Source organism: Hemiscyllium ocellatum, chromosome 10 (assembly GCF_020745735.1).
Source record: "Hemiscyllium ocellatum isolate sHemOce1 chromosome 10, sHemOce1.pat.X.cur, whole genome shotgun sequence".
Classification (NCBI taxonomy): domain Eukaryota; kingdom Metazoa; phylum Chordata; class Chondrichthyes; order Orectolobiformes; family Hemiscylliidae; genus Hemiscyllium; species Hemiscyllium ocellatum.
Genome location: NC_083410.1, coordinates 24,103,507 through 24,121,734, shown reverse-complemented (window position 1 = coordinate 24,121,734; position 18,228 = coordinate 24,103,507). Strand labels below are relative to the sequence as shown.

The window sequence follows — 18,228 nt, the reverse complement described above, 5'->3', positions numbered from 1 at the left end:
CCCATTGATGTGACAGCTAGTGGACTTAGTTAATAATGGTGAAGAAGCTAAGGCAAATACAAGGTTCAAAGTAAATTCATTCCCTTAACAAATACAGTTTTCTGATGTCTATAAAATTGTTGTAATCCATTAAGACATACAATTGTGAAGTTAACACAGAACATAACGCAATAATTTACAGCTCTTGTTAGAATCTATTGCTAGTTATAACTCTCATACTTTTAATGAGATGCCCAAGGGAACACAGCATTGATTTAAACTTTGTTGGAATTAATTGGTACAGACAATCTGTCTTCAAGCAGGAATGCAGCTCTGCTCTTGATCCCATTAAATGACATCAGGCATTTACATAATTATTTTAGACATTATTAATTCTATTGAGAATGATATTTTTGAGCTGGAAGTCTGCAAAGACCTTTTAAGTGGGTGGAGCTTACCTAAATTATGGTGAGTCAAAGGACATGGTATACAAACAGGCAAGATGGCTGCTTCTATTGAACAATGCTTGCATGGGCGAAATCATGCTGTAGATATTTTTAATTTCTCTGGTCAAATGATGTTATGACGTATCTCTGAAGTAGGTAGGATGTGAACTTAGAACTTCTAGCCACAGGTGTAGGGCTATTACCACTGGGCCCCAAAGTCATGCTGTAATTTTGAACAGGGAAACATATGACAGGAACTTCCTCCAGAGTTCAGAGTTCAGTCATCAGAGCAGGGATGGAAGAATTGTGTGGAAGAAAAATATTTGTGGTGGTTGTATCATGTGATTTCAGAAAATGCTCTTCCACACAGCTCGATTGCAATATCACAGATAAAACACAAAGCAAAACACTCATTAATCAGGGTTTTAAATAAGAGTCCCAAAACTCAAAATATATCATGTGTGAATTCAGATGTACTGGGCTTGGCAATATTTATTCATGATCAGTTGCTTCAGTTTACAAAAGCTTCTTAAAAAAAGAAAGATACGTGCTTTTATTCTGAATGTTTTATTTCGAAAGATTTGCATTACAATTTAAAACAACTCAAATGAAGTATTCTACACAGTTACTTTACAATGGTGGTCGATGAAATCCCTGAATGAATATTGCTTCAGCTTCAATCAGAAATGAGTGGGCAGTTATTCCTCAATCACTATATTTAATACAAGTGGCAGAAAAAATGGGAGGCAACAACCAAGTTTAAACACTGCATTCTTGGCTGATGAAACTGGTTCTGAATCTACAATCAAGTACACAACACTTGGTAACTACAGATTTATCAATAACCTTATACCTAAAAAATAGTTGTTACATTGATCAGCTTGCTTTTTTAATTGTTCTGTTTTGCTTGCATAATAAACATGCAATGAAATATCTTTATTTTCTTCTGAAAGAATCTTTTTAAGCAAAGATTCAGATCATTACTGTATTGCATAAGAGCATTACCAAAATAAGGAAGAGCTAAATAACCAGAAACTAACATCTTAGGTTCATGTGAATGTCCTACACTTCTCCTGAGACGCACGGCAGTCAGACAGAAGCATGTACATCAAAAGTTTGATTTACAGTGTGACACGGTCATGCACACAACTCCTTGCATAGCTCAACCCACATATAGTAAGGCACTATTTCCTCATCACAGCCCAGTGTCCATAAGCAGATTGCTCTGCACATCAAAAAGTATATACCATTCCAGATGAAGAAATACATAAATGTATAAGATGAGAGCAATTTATCATCTTTCATGTATGTGCTCACAAGATGAAGGTAATGTCTTAAAACGTCTCTGCACACAGTTTGAAATCAATTTTTGTTTTCTCTACATCAATTTGAAAGCAGATGCGCTGACAGAGCGGACTCAGTGGGCTATAGCTTCGGTGGTCCAAGTGCACACTGATCAGGTTATATACAGAAAGAGTTTGAAAGCATTCAAAGAAGAAAGCTGTAGGTATTTCGACATCTGTGAATCAGCTAAGTCCTTGTTCAGTTGAGCTGGTCCTCATACTGCTTACGGAAGCAATCTCCGGCAGGAAAGAATTCCCAGCAACGTTCCTGATACATTTTCCATACATAGGACTCCTGTCAGATAAACAATATGGTGTTACATGGGCCAGTGCATGGCAGATACTTTGCAAGGGTTCAGAAAAACTTTACAATCAAGTTGCCAGGGTTGGAGGGTTTGAACTATAGGGAGAGGCTGAACAGGGTGGGGCTGTTGTGTTGGAGTGTTGGAGGCTGAGGGGTGACCTTATAAAAGTTTATAAAATCATGAGGGGCATGGATAGGATGAATAGCCAAGGTCTTTTTCGAGGGGTGGGATAATCCAAAACTAGAGGGCATAGGTTTAAGGTGAGAGGGAAAAGATTTAAAAGGAACCTAAGATGGTGGTGAGTGTATGGAATGAGCTGCCAGAAGAAGTGCTGGAGGCTGGTACAATTGCAACATTTAAAAGGCATCTGGATGGGTATATGGATAGGAAAGGCTTATAGGGATACAGACCAAATGCTGGCAAATGGGACTAGATTAATTCTGGTTGGCATGGATGAGTTAGACCAAAGGGTCTGTTTCCGTGCTGTACATCTCTCTGACTCTATGACACTCAACAAACAGTGAGCAATATGATAAGCCTCAAGTAACTAGGGAAGGTGGAGGTACAGTGATAATTATACTAGATCTAGTAATCCAGAACACCAGGTCAGGGTCCTGGGGTCATGAGTTTGAATCCCACAATTGCAGATGGTGAAATTTGAATTCAATAAAAATGTGGAATAAAGAGCAAGCCTAACGTTGATTAATTAACATTAAAAATCCATTGGGTTCACTAATTGTCCTTTAGCGAAGGGAACTGCTGTCCTGACCTCACCTATATGTGACTCCAGATTCACTTGATTCCTATCTGCGTTCTGAGTAATAAATGTTGGCCTAACCAACAACAGATTTTTTTTTGTCAAAAGGGAAGTGCTTATAAAGAGAATGAGTAAGAAATTTCAATTCACACAGAGAACAACAGAACCATGGAGTAGACAAATGGAGAACTGCTCAAAGAATGAGGGTAGGTGCTTTAAAAGCTGCTTTCTCTGTGTATCAGTCTTTTTAATGCACAAAAGGATGAGTAATTCATATGCAAATTGTTTTGTACGTTTCATCCCGGCCCAGCCAAGCAATGAACAGTGTGGCCTAAATGGGACTGCAGATGTTGGGACCCTGATGTGGTGATGCAAAAGCAGGATGCAAACCCTGACTGACAGCAGCAGGAAGAGCTTGGCAATTCTACCACAGTCAGCTTCCCAAAAAATTCCCTGCAGACCCTGACAAGCACCTGAGGTTACTGGCCCAATCAGAGAACCCGCAGCACTGAAGCCCGACCCGTCCTATCAAGAGCTGGACAAAAGAAGTGGGAACATATTTTTGAAGATCACAGAGCTGAGGACTGGAAGGAGATCCCACAGTGGGAGACCCACAGTTGCACCATCAAGTCTGGCTATTCTCTCAGGCAGCAGGTAAAAAGCTGCCCCATTATTTAGCTACAAGCCTCACAATGCCACTGGTGAGAGTGGCTGGTCCTACCAATAGCACTGCCAAAAATGACTTCTAATTGGACCTTTCATTATGGCACTTTTCCAGCTCCTTGGAACAGGCAGCATCTCCCGTCCAGTCTCATTACTAAAGCCTCTGGATTATTAAGGGGATCAAGGTTTACAGGGAGAAGGTAGGGGAATGGGCTGAATGACATTTCAGCCATGATTGAAAGATGGAGAAGACTCGATGGGCTGAAAGGCCTAATTCTGCTCCGATATACTATGATCTTAAAATCGTATTGGGGAGGTAATCTGATATGGCTGAAATGCAATTGCTTGTGCAATTGGTAAAATGCTGACGTGGATCTTTGTAAAACATCCCTTTGGCCCACTCTAATCATGACCAAGAATCATGAAGTTTCATAACTGGCCACTTGCCGAAGGACTTGGCAAAACTTGGTATCTGGAAATGAAAGGATGAATTGTAACAGGAAAGTTAGGCAGTATGTGAAAAAGAAATGATGGCCATCTGTGTGTGCCCTGAGTAGACAACCTTTACTCCTAATTAATGCTGACAGGCAGGAGGCTGTCAGAACCCGGCAAGCCAGGCAGCATCAGGAAGTGGAGAAGTCGATGTTTCGGTTACACCTCAAACGTCAATGTCTCTACCTCCTGAAGCTGCCTGGCTCGCTGTGTTCTTCCAGCCTCCTGTCTGTCTACTTTGGATTCCAGCATCTGCAGTTTTATTTTGTCTCCTAATTAATGCTAGCAAATATGCTAGCATCTTGAAGTGTTATAACATTAGTCCAACCATTTTCACTCTATTAGAAAGTGAGGTGGCCTTACCTGCCCAGTGTGCTCTGTTTCATCTTTGTTAATTAGATACATCAAGAAAAACCTATAGGAATAAAGACATATGTTTGTAACATCTAAACAGACATTGCATGCATTGATCTGAAACTGATTCCTGTACAAATTCTATGTTATTAAATGGAGCCTCTCCTTATGAATTGGGCTTTGAAAACCGATGCACTGATCGTGATAACACACAGTATGCTGTTATTGAATTCCTCCTAGAATTTCTATCTTGTACATTTGGATAATGGTTTTCTCCGTTACTCACCTTTGTGTTGTGAGGGTCTGTTTGAATCAAAAATGTGGCAGTTTGCAACAAATTTGAAGGAAGAAAATGAGCATTAGATTTCGATTTTAGACTTGGAGTACTTACAGTGTGGAAACAGGTCCTTCGGCCCAACAAGTCCACACCGACCCTTCAAAGAGCAACCTACCCATACCCACTCCCCTACATTTACCCTATTAATGGAGAGTCGAATCAGACAGTATACTGAATTAAATGAGACACTTCCTGCTGCATGCTTAATGACACCAGCAACCCAAACTGCTTGAATTCCACCATATCATGTTCAATAGACTGAGACTCTGCTTGATTTTCCATTTTTTTTTGTGGCTAGCTGCAGTAACACAGTGTGCAACAAAGATTCAGACTGACTCGTAACGTATTACCAGCCGTGCATCCAATTCCATGAATTGTCAAGATAGTGGAGCTAAAAATTCCCTTCTCCCAAATTAACACATTGTATAAAAAATGTATAAGTGAATGTACAATTTATTCCCCTCAAAATGTACTGAGGGGAATAAATTCTTTGTTGTAGATAGCTGTAAAGACTGAGGAAGACATATTTTTCATCAGTAAGGGAATCAAGGGTTATGGAGAAAAGGCAGGAAAGTGGACTTTAGAATTATCAGGTCATCTTAGTGAAGGACGAAGCAGACTTGATGGGCTGAGTGGCCTACTTCTACTCCTACATCTCATTATTAAGTGACGGTTGTTAAAATAATTTAAGGAAGTGCTTGCCTGTTTTCACCAGACACAGCAAAGATGTAATACAAGGGAAGTGAGTAAACCAATCTAGTTACAGTTTGCTTGATAAGCTGTTAATGGATGTAAATCCCAAGCTTCTACTTCATTAGCAGATTTAAATGATCTCAAATAACGTGGTAAAGTGCAGCTCATACTGTGTTCATTGTCTCCAAGGAATCTTTACAGTACTAATTAAAAATGTTGCTTCACTAGTTATTGTTGCTGCCCAAGACTATTCCAATAGCATGAATGACAAGTAGTAATTTAGTATTCAGGCTTCATTCAGAACTGAAAACATAGGTCACTATTAGTACCTTGTATGTTTTATATGATTTTGATAATGTTGTTATAAATCTGTGGTTCTCAAATCCTCTTATATAAAATAATTTTCATGGTATATGGCATAACTGGCTAGGCCATCCCAAATGTCTAGAGGACAGTTAAGTGCATTGGTGAAGCAGATGTTGGTTCACAAAAACACAGGGGCCATTTGGCCCTGTTCTGCCATCCAACAGAAACATGGTGTACCCTGTTACCACTTTCTCCCCAAACCCATTGACCTTAAGAACCACATCTAATTCCTTCTTCACAATGTTTTAACAACTTTCTGTGGGTTCCATAGTCATCATTAGGTTAGCTTTATACTGCAATTTTTCTGTCATGGTGGGAGTTGAACCCATGTCCCAGTTTAGGGTTATAGATTACCAGTCCAGTGACATTACACCATGCCACCATCTCCCTCAAGAATGGTGCTTCCCAGGAACATTTTTGGAGGTTGGTGCTAGTTTTGGGCTGAAATGGCAAGAGAGTACCATTGTCTGCCCAGAGTGATGTGGATACATTAGGATGAGGAGCAATGGCTGGGGTTCCACATGATGGCAGTGGTGCTGGACAGTGAAGTTGGGATCTGGCATGTCTTAGAAAGGGATGTTGGGGCAGTAGAAACACTGGGAAAGTTGGAGGCACTTGGTGTGAGAATTCTCAAGCAATGCAACATGGGAGGAAGTCATTGGGAGCAAAGGAAAGAAAGGTCTGGAAGTGGTGGGAGTAACATAGGGGAGAAAGGGTAAAGGAACTCAGGATGAAATGGTTAGAAGGAACAGTGTAATGGAAGAAATACTAGTAGGATTAAGCCTAGTTCAAAAAAAACTTCATATTAAGCTGGAAGATCCTGCATTATCTAATTTGTATACATCAGGTTTTCTATTTAAATACCAATGAGCTTCCCAACTAGTGTTGAACCCATTTGAGTAAAAAGTGAGGTCTGCAGATGCTGGAGATCAGAGCTGAAAATGTGTTGCTGGTTAAAGCACAGCAGGTTAGGTAGCATCCAAGGAACAGGAAATTCGACGTTTTGGGCCAGAGCCCTTCATCAGGAATGATGAAGCCCTTCCTGATGAAGGGCTCTGGCCCGAAACGTCGAATTTCCTGTTCCTTGGATGCTGCCTAACCTGCTGTGCTTGAACCCATTTGAGTAATCTGAGAAAAAGCCTGGCTTGCTAAACGAACTATATAACTGGCTTTAAATTGATCAAGCTCTTACAGCACTTTGCCCGGAGTCTTTTGCCTTTCCATTCTTTTCTGAATAATTAGTTCACTTTATAGCTAAGGCCAAAAGAAGAAAAAAAGGTGTCTCCCTTTTCCTGGAATATTCTCCCTGTTTGGCTCTTTTCCCTGCCCTTTTCTTTATTCTTCTCTCCACCTTTCTGTTTGACTTCTACTTGTTTGTACCTCATGGTTTTCCCACATTTTCTCTCAATGCCATCTCCCTTTCTATCCAGTTGTACTTTTTGCATTTAAATTTCTAAACCTTTTCAAGAACTATAATCAGAACAGCTTTCTCTTCCCCTCTGTGTATTACTATATCCAGAATACTGCAACATTACTGTCAAATGCTGTTGTAAATTTGTAATAAAAGATGCCTTTTAGGCAGACAAATGGGAATTGAGGAATTTTCTAGTCAGAAGGAGTCTGACTGATTTTAAATTCTGTTGGTTTAATTTGTTTTACTCTTTTCTTGGAGAAAACTTCTCTCATGAAAATTAGTGAAATGACTTTGTCATTCTATTTATTTATGACACACAGAAACCAGGGAACTTGCCAAATTAATTGATCAATTCAATAATATGGATCCAGCTTTGGCAATTCCTTTATTATGTTTTCTTGCTATTTATCCGAATATTATGCTGCCAGGATGAAATAACAAGAGATTCTAGCAATGCTCAGACAGTGGTCTTTCAGAAATACAAAAGCTCAATACTGAAAATACTAGGCATCATTTGGAGATGCCGGTGTTGGATTGGGGTGTACAAAGTTAAAAATCACACAACACCAGGTTATAGTCCAACAGGTTTAATTGGAAGCTCTAACTTTCAGAGCACTGCTCCTTCATCAGGTGGTTCAGCAGCTCTCCAAAAGCTAGTGCTTCCAATTAAACCTGTTGGATTATAACCTGATATTGTGTGATTTTTAACAAGATACTGGAGATCTGAAATAAAAATAGAAGATATTGGAAATACTCAAGAAGTCAGGCAGCAGCTATGGAGAGAAACAGAGTTAATATTTCAGTTCAATGGTGACCCTTCATCAGAATGAGAAACAAGATGGGATGAAGTACTCAATTCCTCTTGGCCCCATATGCAGTGCTTTAAAAATGCTCCCCTACTCCCTGAACCATGTCTTTGCAACTGCTGAGCGTCTCAAGACCTGAGAAACCATGCTGCACACTGTAAAACCCACAAAGCAGGTTAATTCAGAGGCAGCCAACTTCAGTAATATCTTTAAATTGTAAACCCGTCTCCTGGGATTATGTATGCTTCCCAGTCTCTTGTTCTGCTGCTGTTAAAGCCAGAGGCGGTTGGGTGGGAGGTGAGTTACTGTCAGGATTCAGAAATTTTAAATGATAACATCTGATGTGACCCTAAGCCTAATCACTTACATCCACTCAATGTCTCAAGTGTGGATGTCAAATCATGGGGTAGTATTAGCGCTATAAAAATGAGCACTCCAATACTGCACACAGTCTATCTTTGCATTATAAATCACCCAGAAGCTTCATGTACCAAGAAGCCTCATACTTGCATGCCAAAAATGGCAATTCAATTGAGCTGAACTAAATCACTTGTCTAATATTTATCACATATTTATGTGTTTATATAATTTTTCTAATCATATCTCAGCTCAGACTTTCATTTGCAAGTTTACAGCTGCACAAACATCTTTTCAAAGTTTACTGCCTCCATCTGCAGGTTCAGCAGCAGTTCCTGAAGCTCAGCAACGCAAATGGCTTCTGTCCATAAAAGGATGTGGTGTGAAGCTCAACATTAGACAGAGTTATTTTCCTTGGCGGATTTCATTCCTATTTCATATATTTTAAAAAAAACAGCACTGACGAGGGCTGTTTGTTTTCTTTTCTCTTCTGGTGGCCATATAGCTGATTAAAAAATCCACGCATGCTGCTTTCGTGTGATTGAGTAGCAGGAAATGCAAGTACTTACAGGTAATTTGCCAAGTTATGTTCCTGTAGCGTGTGAGTCTCAAAGCCGTGAGGGACCGTGTCGAAGTAATCATTGCCAATCCCACAGATGAAGCACTTGGTCTGAAAGAGATTTTAAAAAAGTAAAATAAAAGAAGATTGGCATGTGAAGTCTCTAGATCACTATTGTCTGACGACCATAATCAGTTGATAGGGTGGGCTTGAGATCCAGGAGATGGGCCTATGTGATTGGTCTGTCCATCTTTTGGCTTAAACATCACAAGTACCCAGATTTACATCCGAATGGTCACATATTCCTTTCCAAGCTGTGGGAAATTATGATGGGAATTTGAGATATTTGCATATCTGAAATTAAATTGATCTTACATTATTTGTCCATGAAAGTGGGTTTGGTGAATGTAATTCCCATGCAGAGTTTTTTTATCAGCACAGCATACCCCAAAAGGGGGACTGTTTATATTTTGCTTTAAATGAGCTTGACTAATCTTTTAATTATAATGGGAATAGCATAACCTAAAATAAAACATAACCCCAGCAGATAGATTTTCAGATCCTTGTCTGGCCTTATAAATTGTCCAATTGATTTAAGAATCAATGGAGATGAATGTTTAACAGTTTTGCCAATTTTGATTGACAACAATTTTACAGTCAGTGAAAAGATGCAAATCTACTCCTTTATCCTTTCTTTGTGGTGTCACTATCAGAAAATTATATGTCTAAAAGTAGAAAATTATTTCTATTATTCTCAATTCCAGCAAAATCCCCATAGTTTTAGGCAGTACAGCCATACAATTTTCCAACACAGAGGAAAAGGAGCTCATAGACCATTGCTGTCATGCCAATTCTCTGAAAAGATTTTGACATAGTCCCATCCTCTGGTCTTTCATCATGCCCTTTTGTTAAAGCAGTTTGTATTCTGATTCTACCTCGCATGAAAAAAATCCTCTCACATCCCCCTCCTTGTGCTCCTTGTACAAATCCTAAAATTGTTTTGTCCCATATTATTGAGTTGCCACCAGGGAAATTACTTTTTCTCTGTTTACCTTCGGTTAGCTAGTAGGCAATTACAAATACTTGCTGTGAAAGGCACATTGCTTGAATTGGACTTGTAAGGCCTGATGATTTTAATGGATGCAAAATTTAAAGCACATCCCTGTGCAATGGAGGATGAGGCTTGTGTTACCTTAGAAAATAAGTCTTATGTCAGCTACACATTCTGAGATTCAGAATGTGAAATTTCCCTGCAATGTTAGTGAAGAATGCAAGGACACAGTCACAGTTGACTTTTTAAAATTTTCACCAAGTGCGTCATTCCTGATATTGTTAAATCTCTTACCTCCATATCTTCTTTAACTTGCTCTTGCTGATCTCTTAGTTCACCAAAAGCGTCAATAATTAGACCTGAACAGAAAAGAGGAATTAGGTCATTTAATAAAGGTAAGCCTCAGTTGCAGCGCCTTCTGAAGTGAATTTTCACTTCAGCTGTCGCTGTTAGTTGCAAGGGCAGTGAGAGTAGAAAAACTCAGTCCTGTGACCAGAAGTCAATTGAGCAAAGGAACACTTAGAGCTATCCAGGTGAAATCAAGACTCCTTGGGACACTGGTGACAGTTATCCATGGTGAAGGAAATAAAATAACATGCTTTAGCATGCCAGCTTGCTTAATGCATCTAACTGATTAATTCGTTTTACTTATATCCACAAAAGGACTCTCAAATAACTCAACAGAGCCTGGTATCACGTCAACAAGTCACTGTTTATTTACACGTGCCGAGTATTTGACATTGATCCAGTTTCCTCAGAGCCAGCTCCCAGAGTGAACAGAACCCTGATCCTCCTGTTTTTTTTTGGGTTTTTGTTTTGGTTTTTACCCCCACAGTACCGCCCAACTGCGGTAGTGCTTATTTTTTCCCCAGCACCCATGTTGTGTGTGTGCGTGTGTGCAGGTATGAGACACAGTGAAAGACACAAGGTGCATGAATCTTTATTCAAATTTCCACCACCAGGAAGAAAGGAAACACCCGAGTGGCCTGTGACAAGCAGTGCCCTTCACATCAAAGGGATCCTCCTGTTTATATCTGTCAACCAGAGCTCCCTGATTGGACCAGGTTAACAGTGCCAATCGGGGAGCTCATATTCCACTAGGGCTACCTAGCTGACCTCATTCCAATCACAACATTCCTCCCCCTGAAGTCCAGGGGCATAGGCCTGTCCTTTTTCTTGTAGCCTCTCCTGGGCCATTTTCACACCTGGTCAGGGTCCTGCAGCCCAGCCTCAGATACGGATGGCGTGTACCCGGACTGTAACCCACCTCTTGCGCTCAGACTGCCTCGGAAGTAATTCATCTTCTTCAGGTGGCAAAGGCATCGAGGCGATGACACCCCCTGTGTCCACCTCAGATTCTGAGGTTTCTTTTGCACTAGACGGAAGGGGAGAATCCAGCAGTTCTGACAGCCTTTCTGGCTGCTCTGAGAGGCCAGGTATGTTTGTTCCTGCCCTGCTTGCAAGTTTGCAGCTTTTGTGTGATCCACGTGCTTGTTCAGGACTGCCTCACCTACCTGAGCTTAGTACTCATAGGATCTGACCTCACGTTAACCATGCCTCTTACCCACGCAGGGCTATTTCCGTGGTTTCAGCACCAAATTTCATTCCCATGAAGTAAACTGTCTCTCTCACTTAGAGGAGTCTCGTGTTTCACCATCCCCCAGGTCTGTGAAGATCAGATTTAACCTGGTGCTGAGTCTTTTCCCCATTAGCAACTCTGCTGGAGCTATCCCTGTAGTTGCATGGGGCGGTGTGGTGGTGGTGGTGGTGGGGGGGGGGGGGGGGTCGTGCTCCGATAGTCAAATAGGAACCGGGACAGTTTGGTATCAAGTGAAGCTGTCATGTATTTTGCTGAGCGTGCCTTCAAAGTTTGGTCTGCTCTGCCCACCAGACCATTGGGCATTGGATGATATACGGAGCTGTCTTTATCTGCTGATCGCAATTCAACTTTAGGAAATACTCAAATTCCCTGATGGCAAATAATGGCTCGTTATTTGTGACCAACAATTAGTGATACTTGATCCAGCTGCTTCTCATAAGAGACCAAACCCAAAGGTGTACCCTTAATCTATAAAGGTTCCCTGGTACAGTTTCTCAGTCCAGCCGAGACTTTATGCAAACTTAAGGTTGGGAGTCCAGATTGAATTTTGTTAAAGACTGGTTTTGCAATCACTGATACAGCCATACTGGTATCAACCTCCATTAGATCCAGGTGACTATTGAACCAGATATTTATGTTGACTGGTTCTGATTTAGATGTTGTGAAGCAATTTAACTGCTCCAAGCTCATGTAGGTGGGCTTACATGAGGACATAAGAACTAAGAGCAGAAGTAGGCCGTCCGATCCTTCGAGCCTGCTACGCCACTCAATAAGATCATGGCTAATCTTTTCATGGCCTCAGCACCATGACCTGCATTTTCACCATATCCCTTAATTCCTTTATTTTTCAAAAAGGTATCTACGTTAGCTTTAAAAGTGATTACTGAAGTAGCATCAACTACTTCCCTGGACAAGCAATTCTATAGATTAACAACCCTCTGGGTGAAGAACTCAGTTCAGTCCTAAATCTGCTTCCTCTAATCTTGAGGCCATGCCCTCTTGTCCTAGTCTCATCTACCAGTGGAAACATCTTCTCTATTTCTATTTTATTGATTCTCTTCAAAATTTCATGTGTTTCTATAAGATCCTCCCTTATTCTTCTGAATTCCAATGAATATAATCCCAAATCATTCAGCCTCTCCTCATAAGCCAACCCCCTCAACTCCAGATTCAACTTAGTGAACCTCCTCTGCATCCCCTCCAGTGTCAGTACATGCTTTCTAAGTAAGGAGACCATACCGCACACAGTACTCCAGGTATGGTCTCACCAACACCTTGTACAGCCGCTACATTACCTCTCTGCTTTTAAACTCAACCCCTTTAGCAATGAAGGACAAAATTCCATTTGCCTTCCTAATTACCTATTGTACCTGCAGACCCACCTTCTGTGATTCATGCACAAGGACACCCAGGTCCCTCTGCATAGCAGCATGCTGCAACTTTTTAACCATTCAAGTAATAATCTATTTTGCTGTTACTCCTACCAAAATGTATGATTTCACATTTACTGACATTGCCAGGCTTCTGCTCACTGACTCAATGTATCTATGTTCCTCTGCAAAGTTTCACAGTCCTCTGCACACTTTGCTCTGCCACTCATTGTCAGCGGCAAATTTTGACACTGTACACGTGGTCTCCAACTCCAAATCATCTGCATAAATTGTGAATAGTTGCTGTCCCAATAACGATCCCTGAGGCATACCACTAGTCACTGACTGCCAGCCAGAATAGGACTCATTTTTCCCCACACTTTGTCTTCCCAAAGGATAGCATGATGCCAGAAATACTCAAAGAAGACTGTTGTGAGCGAATTTCTTCAGAAGCATACTTTTTGGCTCGTCACTACTGACCTCGTTACAATCACTAGAGACTCGACAGCATAAGAGATACATGCAATCCCCAGATTCTGTTGATCTGTAAAGAACAAGAGATGACTTCCTTTGTAACGTTGGAATTGTCTACAGAAGTCTCTGCCTGAATATTATTCTGGTGTGGCTGCACAGATGGGTAACTGCTGTGTGTGTCTAGTGCTGTCAGATGATCCCAGGGTTTCTCTGTTTTACCTCTAGGTCTTGCAAAACAAAAACCAAAAGACACAAGGTTGTACCCATTGCACCGTGTCAAACATTGGCAGAGAACTAAGTACCCTTAAGCAGTTCAAAGATAATTATCAAACTCGTTGCAGGAGCTGAAAAACCTTCCATTGAAATAAACTAGTGTTCCTGGTTCCAGGAATTGTGTTAAGAAATGAAGCCATGCAGTCTTCATTAATTTTAGCTTTCAAAGCTATAACAGAAACAATTCAATGCTATGGCAGATCCAAATTCACCACCGTACCTCCAATCAAGTTATTTAGTTGCCATATGTTGGCCATTACAGTGTTATAAAGGTTTGGGTGTACTGTACCTTTAAGAGAGTTAAAGGCAACATAACATAACTGCCTGACAGCACCAAATGTTCTGAACAAGATATAATGTAACCTTTTGGTCCAGCAGTTAGTGTAGCTGGTTGCCTGGAGACAATGACAAATTCAAATTAGACCAATCAGTTTAAATTATACCCCCAAAAAACAACAACCTCCAATCCAGTTTGAATTTAGTATATTGACAATCTTAAAAGCCAAATACACAATTCAATGCTTTGGGGGTATAAGACCAGGGAACATTGAGAAGAGAACTGCCAAGCCAACAGCATGGAGAGACTGCCCAAAAAATAGCTCTCTTAAATGTACCTTTATCAATCAGTAACCAGTGAAGCAGAATCCCCAAGAAGAAGAAGACAGGAATACAGAGAAGAACCAAAAGCTGCCTGGTTTTGAAATAACAAGTTTTGTTTTGTAAATCTTAATCGGGGGTTTTATTGGACTAATATTCGAGAAGGGAAGGTAAAAGATAGTGAGAAGAAAGAGTTGGAAATAGTTGCTAGTAAAGTATTCTCTTTTATACTTTAAGGAATAAAGTTGTTAATTTTTACTTTAAATAGCTCTTGGCTTCTTGAATTTCCACAGAATACTGCACGGGATAAATCTTTTCTGTGTTGTTGTTTTAAATTAAGCAGGAAGGTTTACTCTGTGTCATAACAGTTTGGGGGCTTGTTGTCAGGATTTGAACTGGTTTAGACAGAGTTGAATAGATTTGGGGATACGAAAAATTTCAGCACATGTAAATATTTGCAGATTAGTGTCCTTGATCTTAAAATAAAATGTAGGTGAGACAATTGTTTAATTTTGGTGACTTGTGGTTGATTAAATTAAAAGTGAGAGAAACTGAGGAGTTAAAACAGAAATATCCTGGTATTTTCCCAGACTGTGTCGTAGCCAGATCCCACTATCTTAAGTCACAGCACAAAGCAAAAAGTAAAGAAAAAGATGAAGGAGTTGAGGTTCAGTTAGCGGATACCCTGTTTGACAGGAAAACCCTGAACAGGCAGAGGGTCAGACAGAAGTATTTAGTCCTCAAAGGGGAAGAGACTTGCAACAGCAGGTCAAGATGATAAAAGATATATATGTGGATGCATACTCTGAAAAGGAGGCAGAGATTATTTCGGAGGTCCAGGTGGAGGTGGAGGCCATGCTCCACAAGGACGTCATTGAACCAAGCCAGAGTGAGTAGGGTTCGCCGATCATCGTAGTTCCCAAATCGGACGAGACTCAACGATTCTGTGTGGATTATTGGAAGGTCAACACCATTACAAAATCAGACTCATATCCAATTCTGAGATTGGAGGACTGTACTGAGAAAGTTGGACAAGCCAGTTACATCACCAAGTTGGACTTAATGCGTGGTTACTGGCAGGTACCTTTATTAGAGACGGCAAAAATTTCTGCGTTTGTAACTCTAAATGGGCTAGATCAGTTTAAAGTGATGCTCTTTGGAATGAAGAATGCACCCGCCACATTCCAAAGACTCTCAAACAGAGTGTGGTTGGGTTAATAAACTGTGCAGTCTACTTGGACGATGTACTGATCTTTAGTAAGTCCTGGTAAGATCACATGGTGTAGTTTACAGAGCTTTGTGAATGACTACAAGAAGCAAAACTGGTGATAAACTTAAATAAAACTGAATTCATGAAAGTAGAGGTGATGCTCTTGGGAGATAACATCGATCATGGAAGGTTGACCCCACGAAACGCAAAGATGAAGGCCATTGAGGAATTTCCACGACCAAGCTTGAAGAAAGAGGTGCTTCAATTCTTAGGACTCAGCAGATTCTATCAGATGTTTGTTCCAAACATCAGCAGTGTAGTGGCACCATTAACCAATTTGCTGAAGAAGAACACAAAGCTTTGGTGGACAGAGCCATGCCACGAGGCATTCAATCATTTGAAATCAAAATTAACCACCAAACTAGTTTCAGCTACACCAAACCTTTCAAAATCTTTTAAAGTTACGATCGATGCTAGTGACATAGGAGTTGTAGCTGTTCTCCCACAGGAAGATGAGAATGGGATTGAACTGCCAGTTGGTTACTTTTCAAAGAAGATCAACATCCACAAGAGGAAATACTCCATGACTGAAAAAGAACTATTGAGTTTGGTACTGGCCTTACAACATTTTAATGTGTATGTTATGAACAATGCGTCAGAGATGGTGGTGTACATGGACCACAATCTGTTTACATTCTTAGAACACTTTAAGACAAGAATATGAGACTATTTTGTTGGAGTCTTACGTTATAGACTTTTAATTTAAAAATCATAAGTTGCGGGTTGCAAGAATGTAATTGCAGGTGCGTTATCGCGGATTTAACTGATAAAGTCGAGATGAGATTTGTATTTATTTAATGTTTTATATATTAAATGGGAAAAAGTTAAGGTGAACTTATATTAAGGTTATCAGTATGTTAGGGAAATGTGTTTAAAAAATAGAAAAAAATCTTATCAGGACTTACTAAAGATCAGTACATCGTCCAAATAGACTGCACAGTTTGTTAACCCAACCACAACTCTGTTTGAGAGTCTTTGGAATGTGGCGGGTGCATTCTTCATTCCAAAGAGCATTACTTTAAACTGATCTAGCCCATTTGGAGTTACAAACGCAGAAATTTTTGCTGTCTCTAATAAAGGTACCTGCCAGTAACCACGCATTAAGTCCAACTTGGTGATGTAACTGGCTTGTCCAACTTTCTCAGTACAGTCCTCCAATCTCAGAATTGGATATGAGTCTGATTTTGTTTTAAGGGGGAGGTGTTATGAAGGTGTGAGTGTACTGTACCTTTAAGAGAGTGAAAAGCAAGAGAACTACCTGACAGTACTAAGTGCTCTGAAAAAGATATAATGTAACCTTTTGGTCCAGCAGTTAGGGTAGCTGGTTGCCTGGAGACAAAAACAGATTTGAATTAGACCAATCAGTTTAAATTATATCCCAAAAAAAACCAAACTCCAATCAGTTTGAATTTAGTATACTGACAATCTTAAAAGCCAATGACACAATTTGATGCTTTTGGGGGTATAAGACCAGGGAGAATTGAACAGTTGGGAGGAAAACTGCCAAACTACCAGCATGTAGAGACTGCCCAAAAATGGCTCTCTTAAATGTACCTTTATCAATCAGTAGCCAGTGAAGCAGAATCCCCAAGAAGAAGAAAAGAAGACAGGAATACAAAGAAGAACCAAAAACTGTCTGGTTTTAAGGTAAGGAGTTTTGTTTGATAGATCTTAATTGGGGATTTTATCAGACTGATATTAAAGAAGGGAAGGTAAAAAATAGGTTAGAGGAAGGAGCTGTAAGTACTTGTTAATTAATTATTCTGTGTTATACTTTAAGGAATAGAGTTGTTAATTTTCACTTTAAATAGTTCTTGGCCTCTCGAATTTTCACAGGTTACTGCACAGGATAAATCTTTTCTGTGTTGCTGGTTTAAATTAAGCAGGAAGGTTTACCCATGTCATAACAACAGTGCAAGGGATTGTGGGGTAGATTTCCCTGAATCTATTCCAAGATGGAAGGGCATAGATAAGATAAATAGACAAAGTCTCTTCCCTGAAGTGGAGGAGTCCAGAACTAGAGGGCATAGGTTTAGGGTGAGAAGGGAAAGATATAAAAGGAACCTAAGGGGCAACTTCTTCACGCAGAGAGTGGTGTGTATATGGAATGAGCTGCCAGTAGAAGTGGTGGAGGCTGGTAAAATTGCATTATTTAAAAGGGATTTGGATGGGTATATGAATAGGAGAGGTTTAGACGGATATGAGTCGGGTGCTGGCAAATGGGACTAGATTAGGCTGGGATATCTGGTCGGCATGGACGTATTGGCCTAAGGGTCTGTTTCTATGCTGTACATCTCTATGACTCTATGACTCAATGATCAGGGTGGCAGTTCCCAGCTGGGACACCAATTCATAGGATCTTTGGCCCCCTTTTTCCCAAGAGTGTATTGGCTTCAGTTCATGAGGAACATGTGCTGAAGCAGGAAACCCACTGTACCACCAGAAGAAACTGCCCGATATCTGCAACAATTTCCAAGACCACGTAAAACAATATTTTGTGTTGGGTATTTCAATGACATTTAAACATTATGGTGATGATGATGGACATTGGCGACTGGGCAACATGCCATTAAGACTAAGCTCAGTTTCAGTGTCATCCATTGTGTACTAACTTGTTCCCCAGTGTAAACAGGAAGCTGGAATTCAGTAACAACACTTCTGGCTTTTTTTTTGCCTTCCCCTTTGCCCAAAGGCACTTGAAACTGATTACAATGCTTTAATT

General features: G+C 40.3%; 1 protein-coding gene across 1 annotated transcript in view; it reads right to left on the bottom strand.

Moving 5' to 3' along the window:
* Window positions 1-1,756: 1,756 nt before the first annotated feature.
* Window positions 1,757-18,228, bottom strand: part of ryr2a (ryanodine receptor 2a (cardiac)) — a 551,531-nt gene continuing 535,059 nt past the window's right edge. The window contains exons 100-103 of the mRNA XM_060830792.1: window positions 10,217-10,281; window positions 8,882-8,982; window positions 4,349-4,400; window positions 1,757-2,063 (exon numbers count right to left, since the gene is read on the bottom strand). Of these exons, the coding sequence (XP_060686775.1) occupies window positions 1,968-2,063; window positions 4,349-4,400; window positions 8,882-8,982; window positions 10,217-10,281 (314 nt within the window). The 3' untranslated portion in view covers window positions 1,757-1,967. The remainder of the gene's footprint in view (window positions 2,064-4,348; window positions 4,401-8,881; window positions 8,983-10,216; window positions 10,282-18,228) is intronic.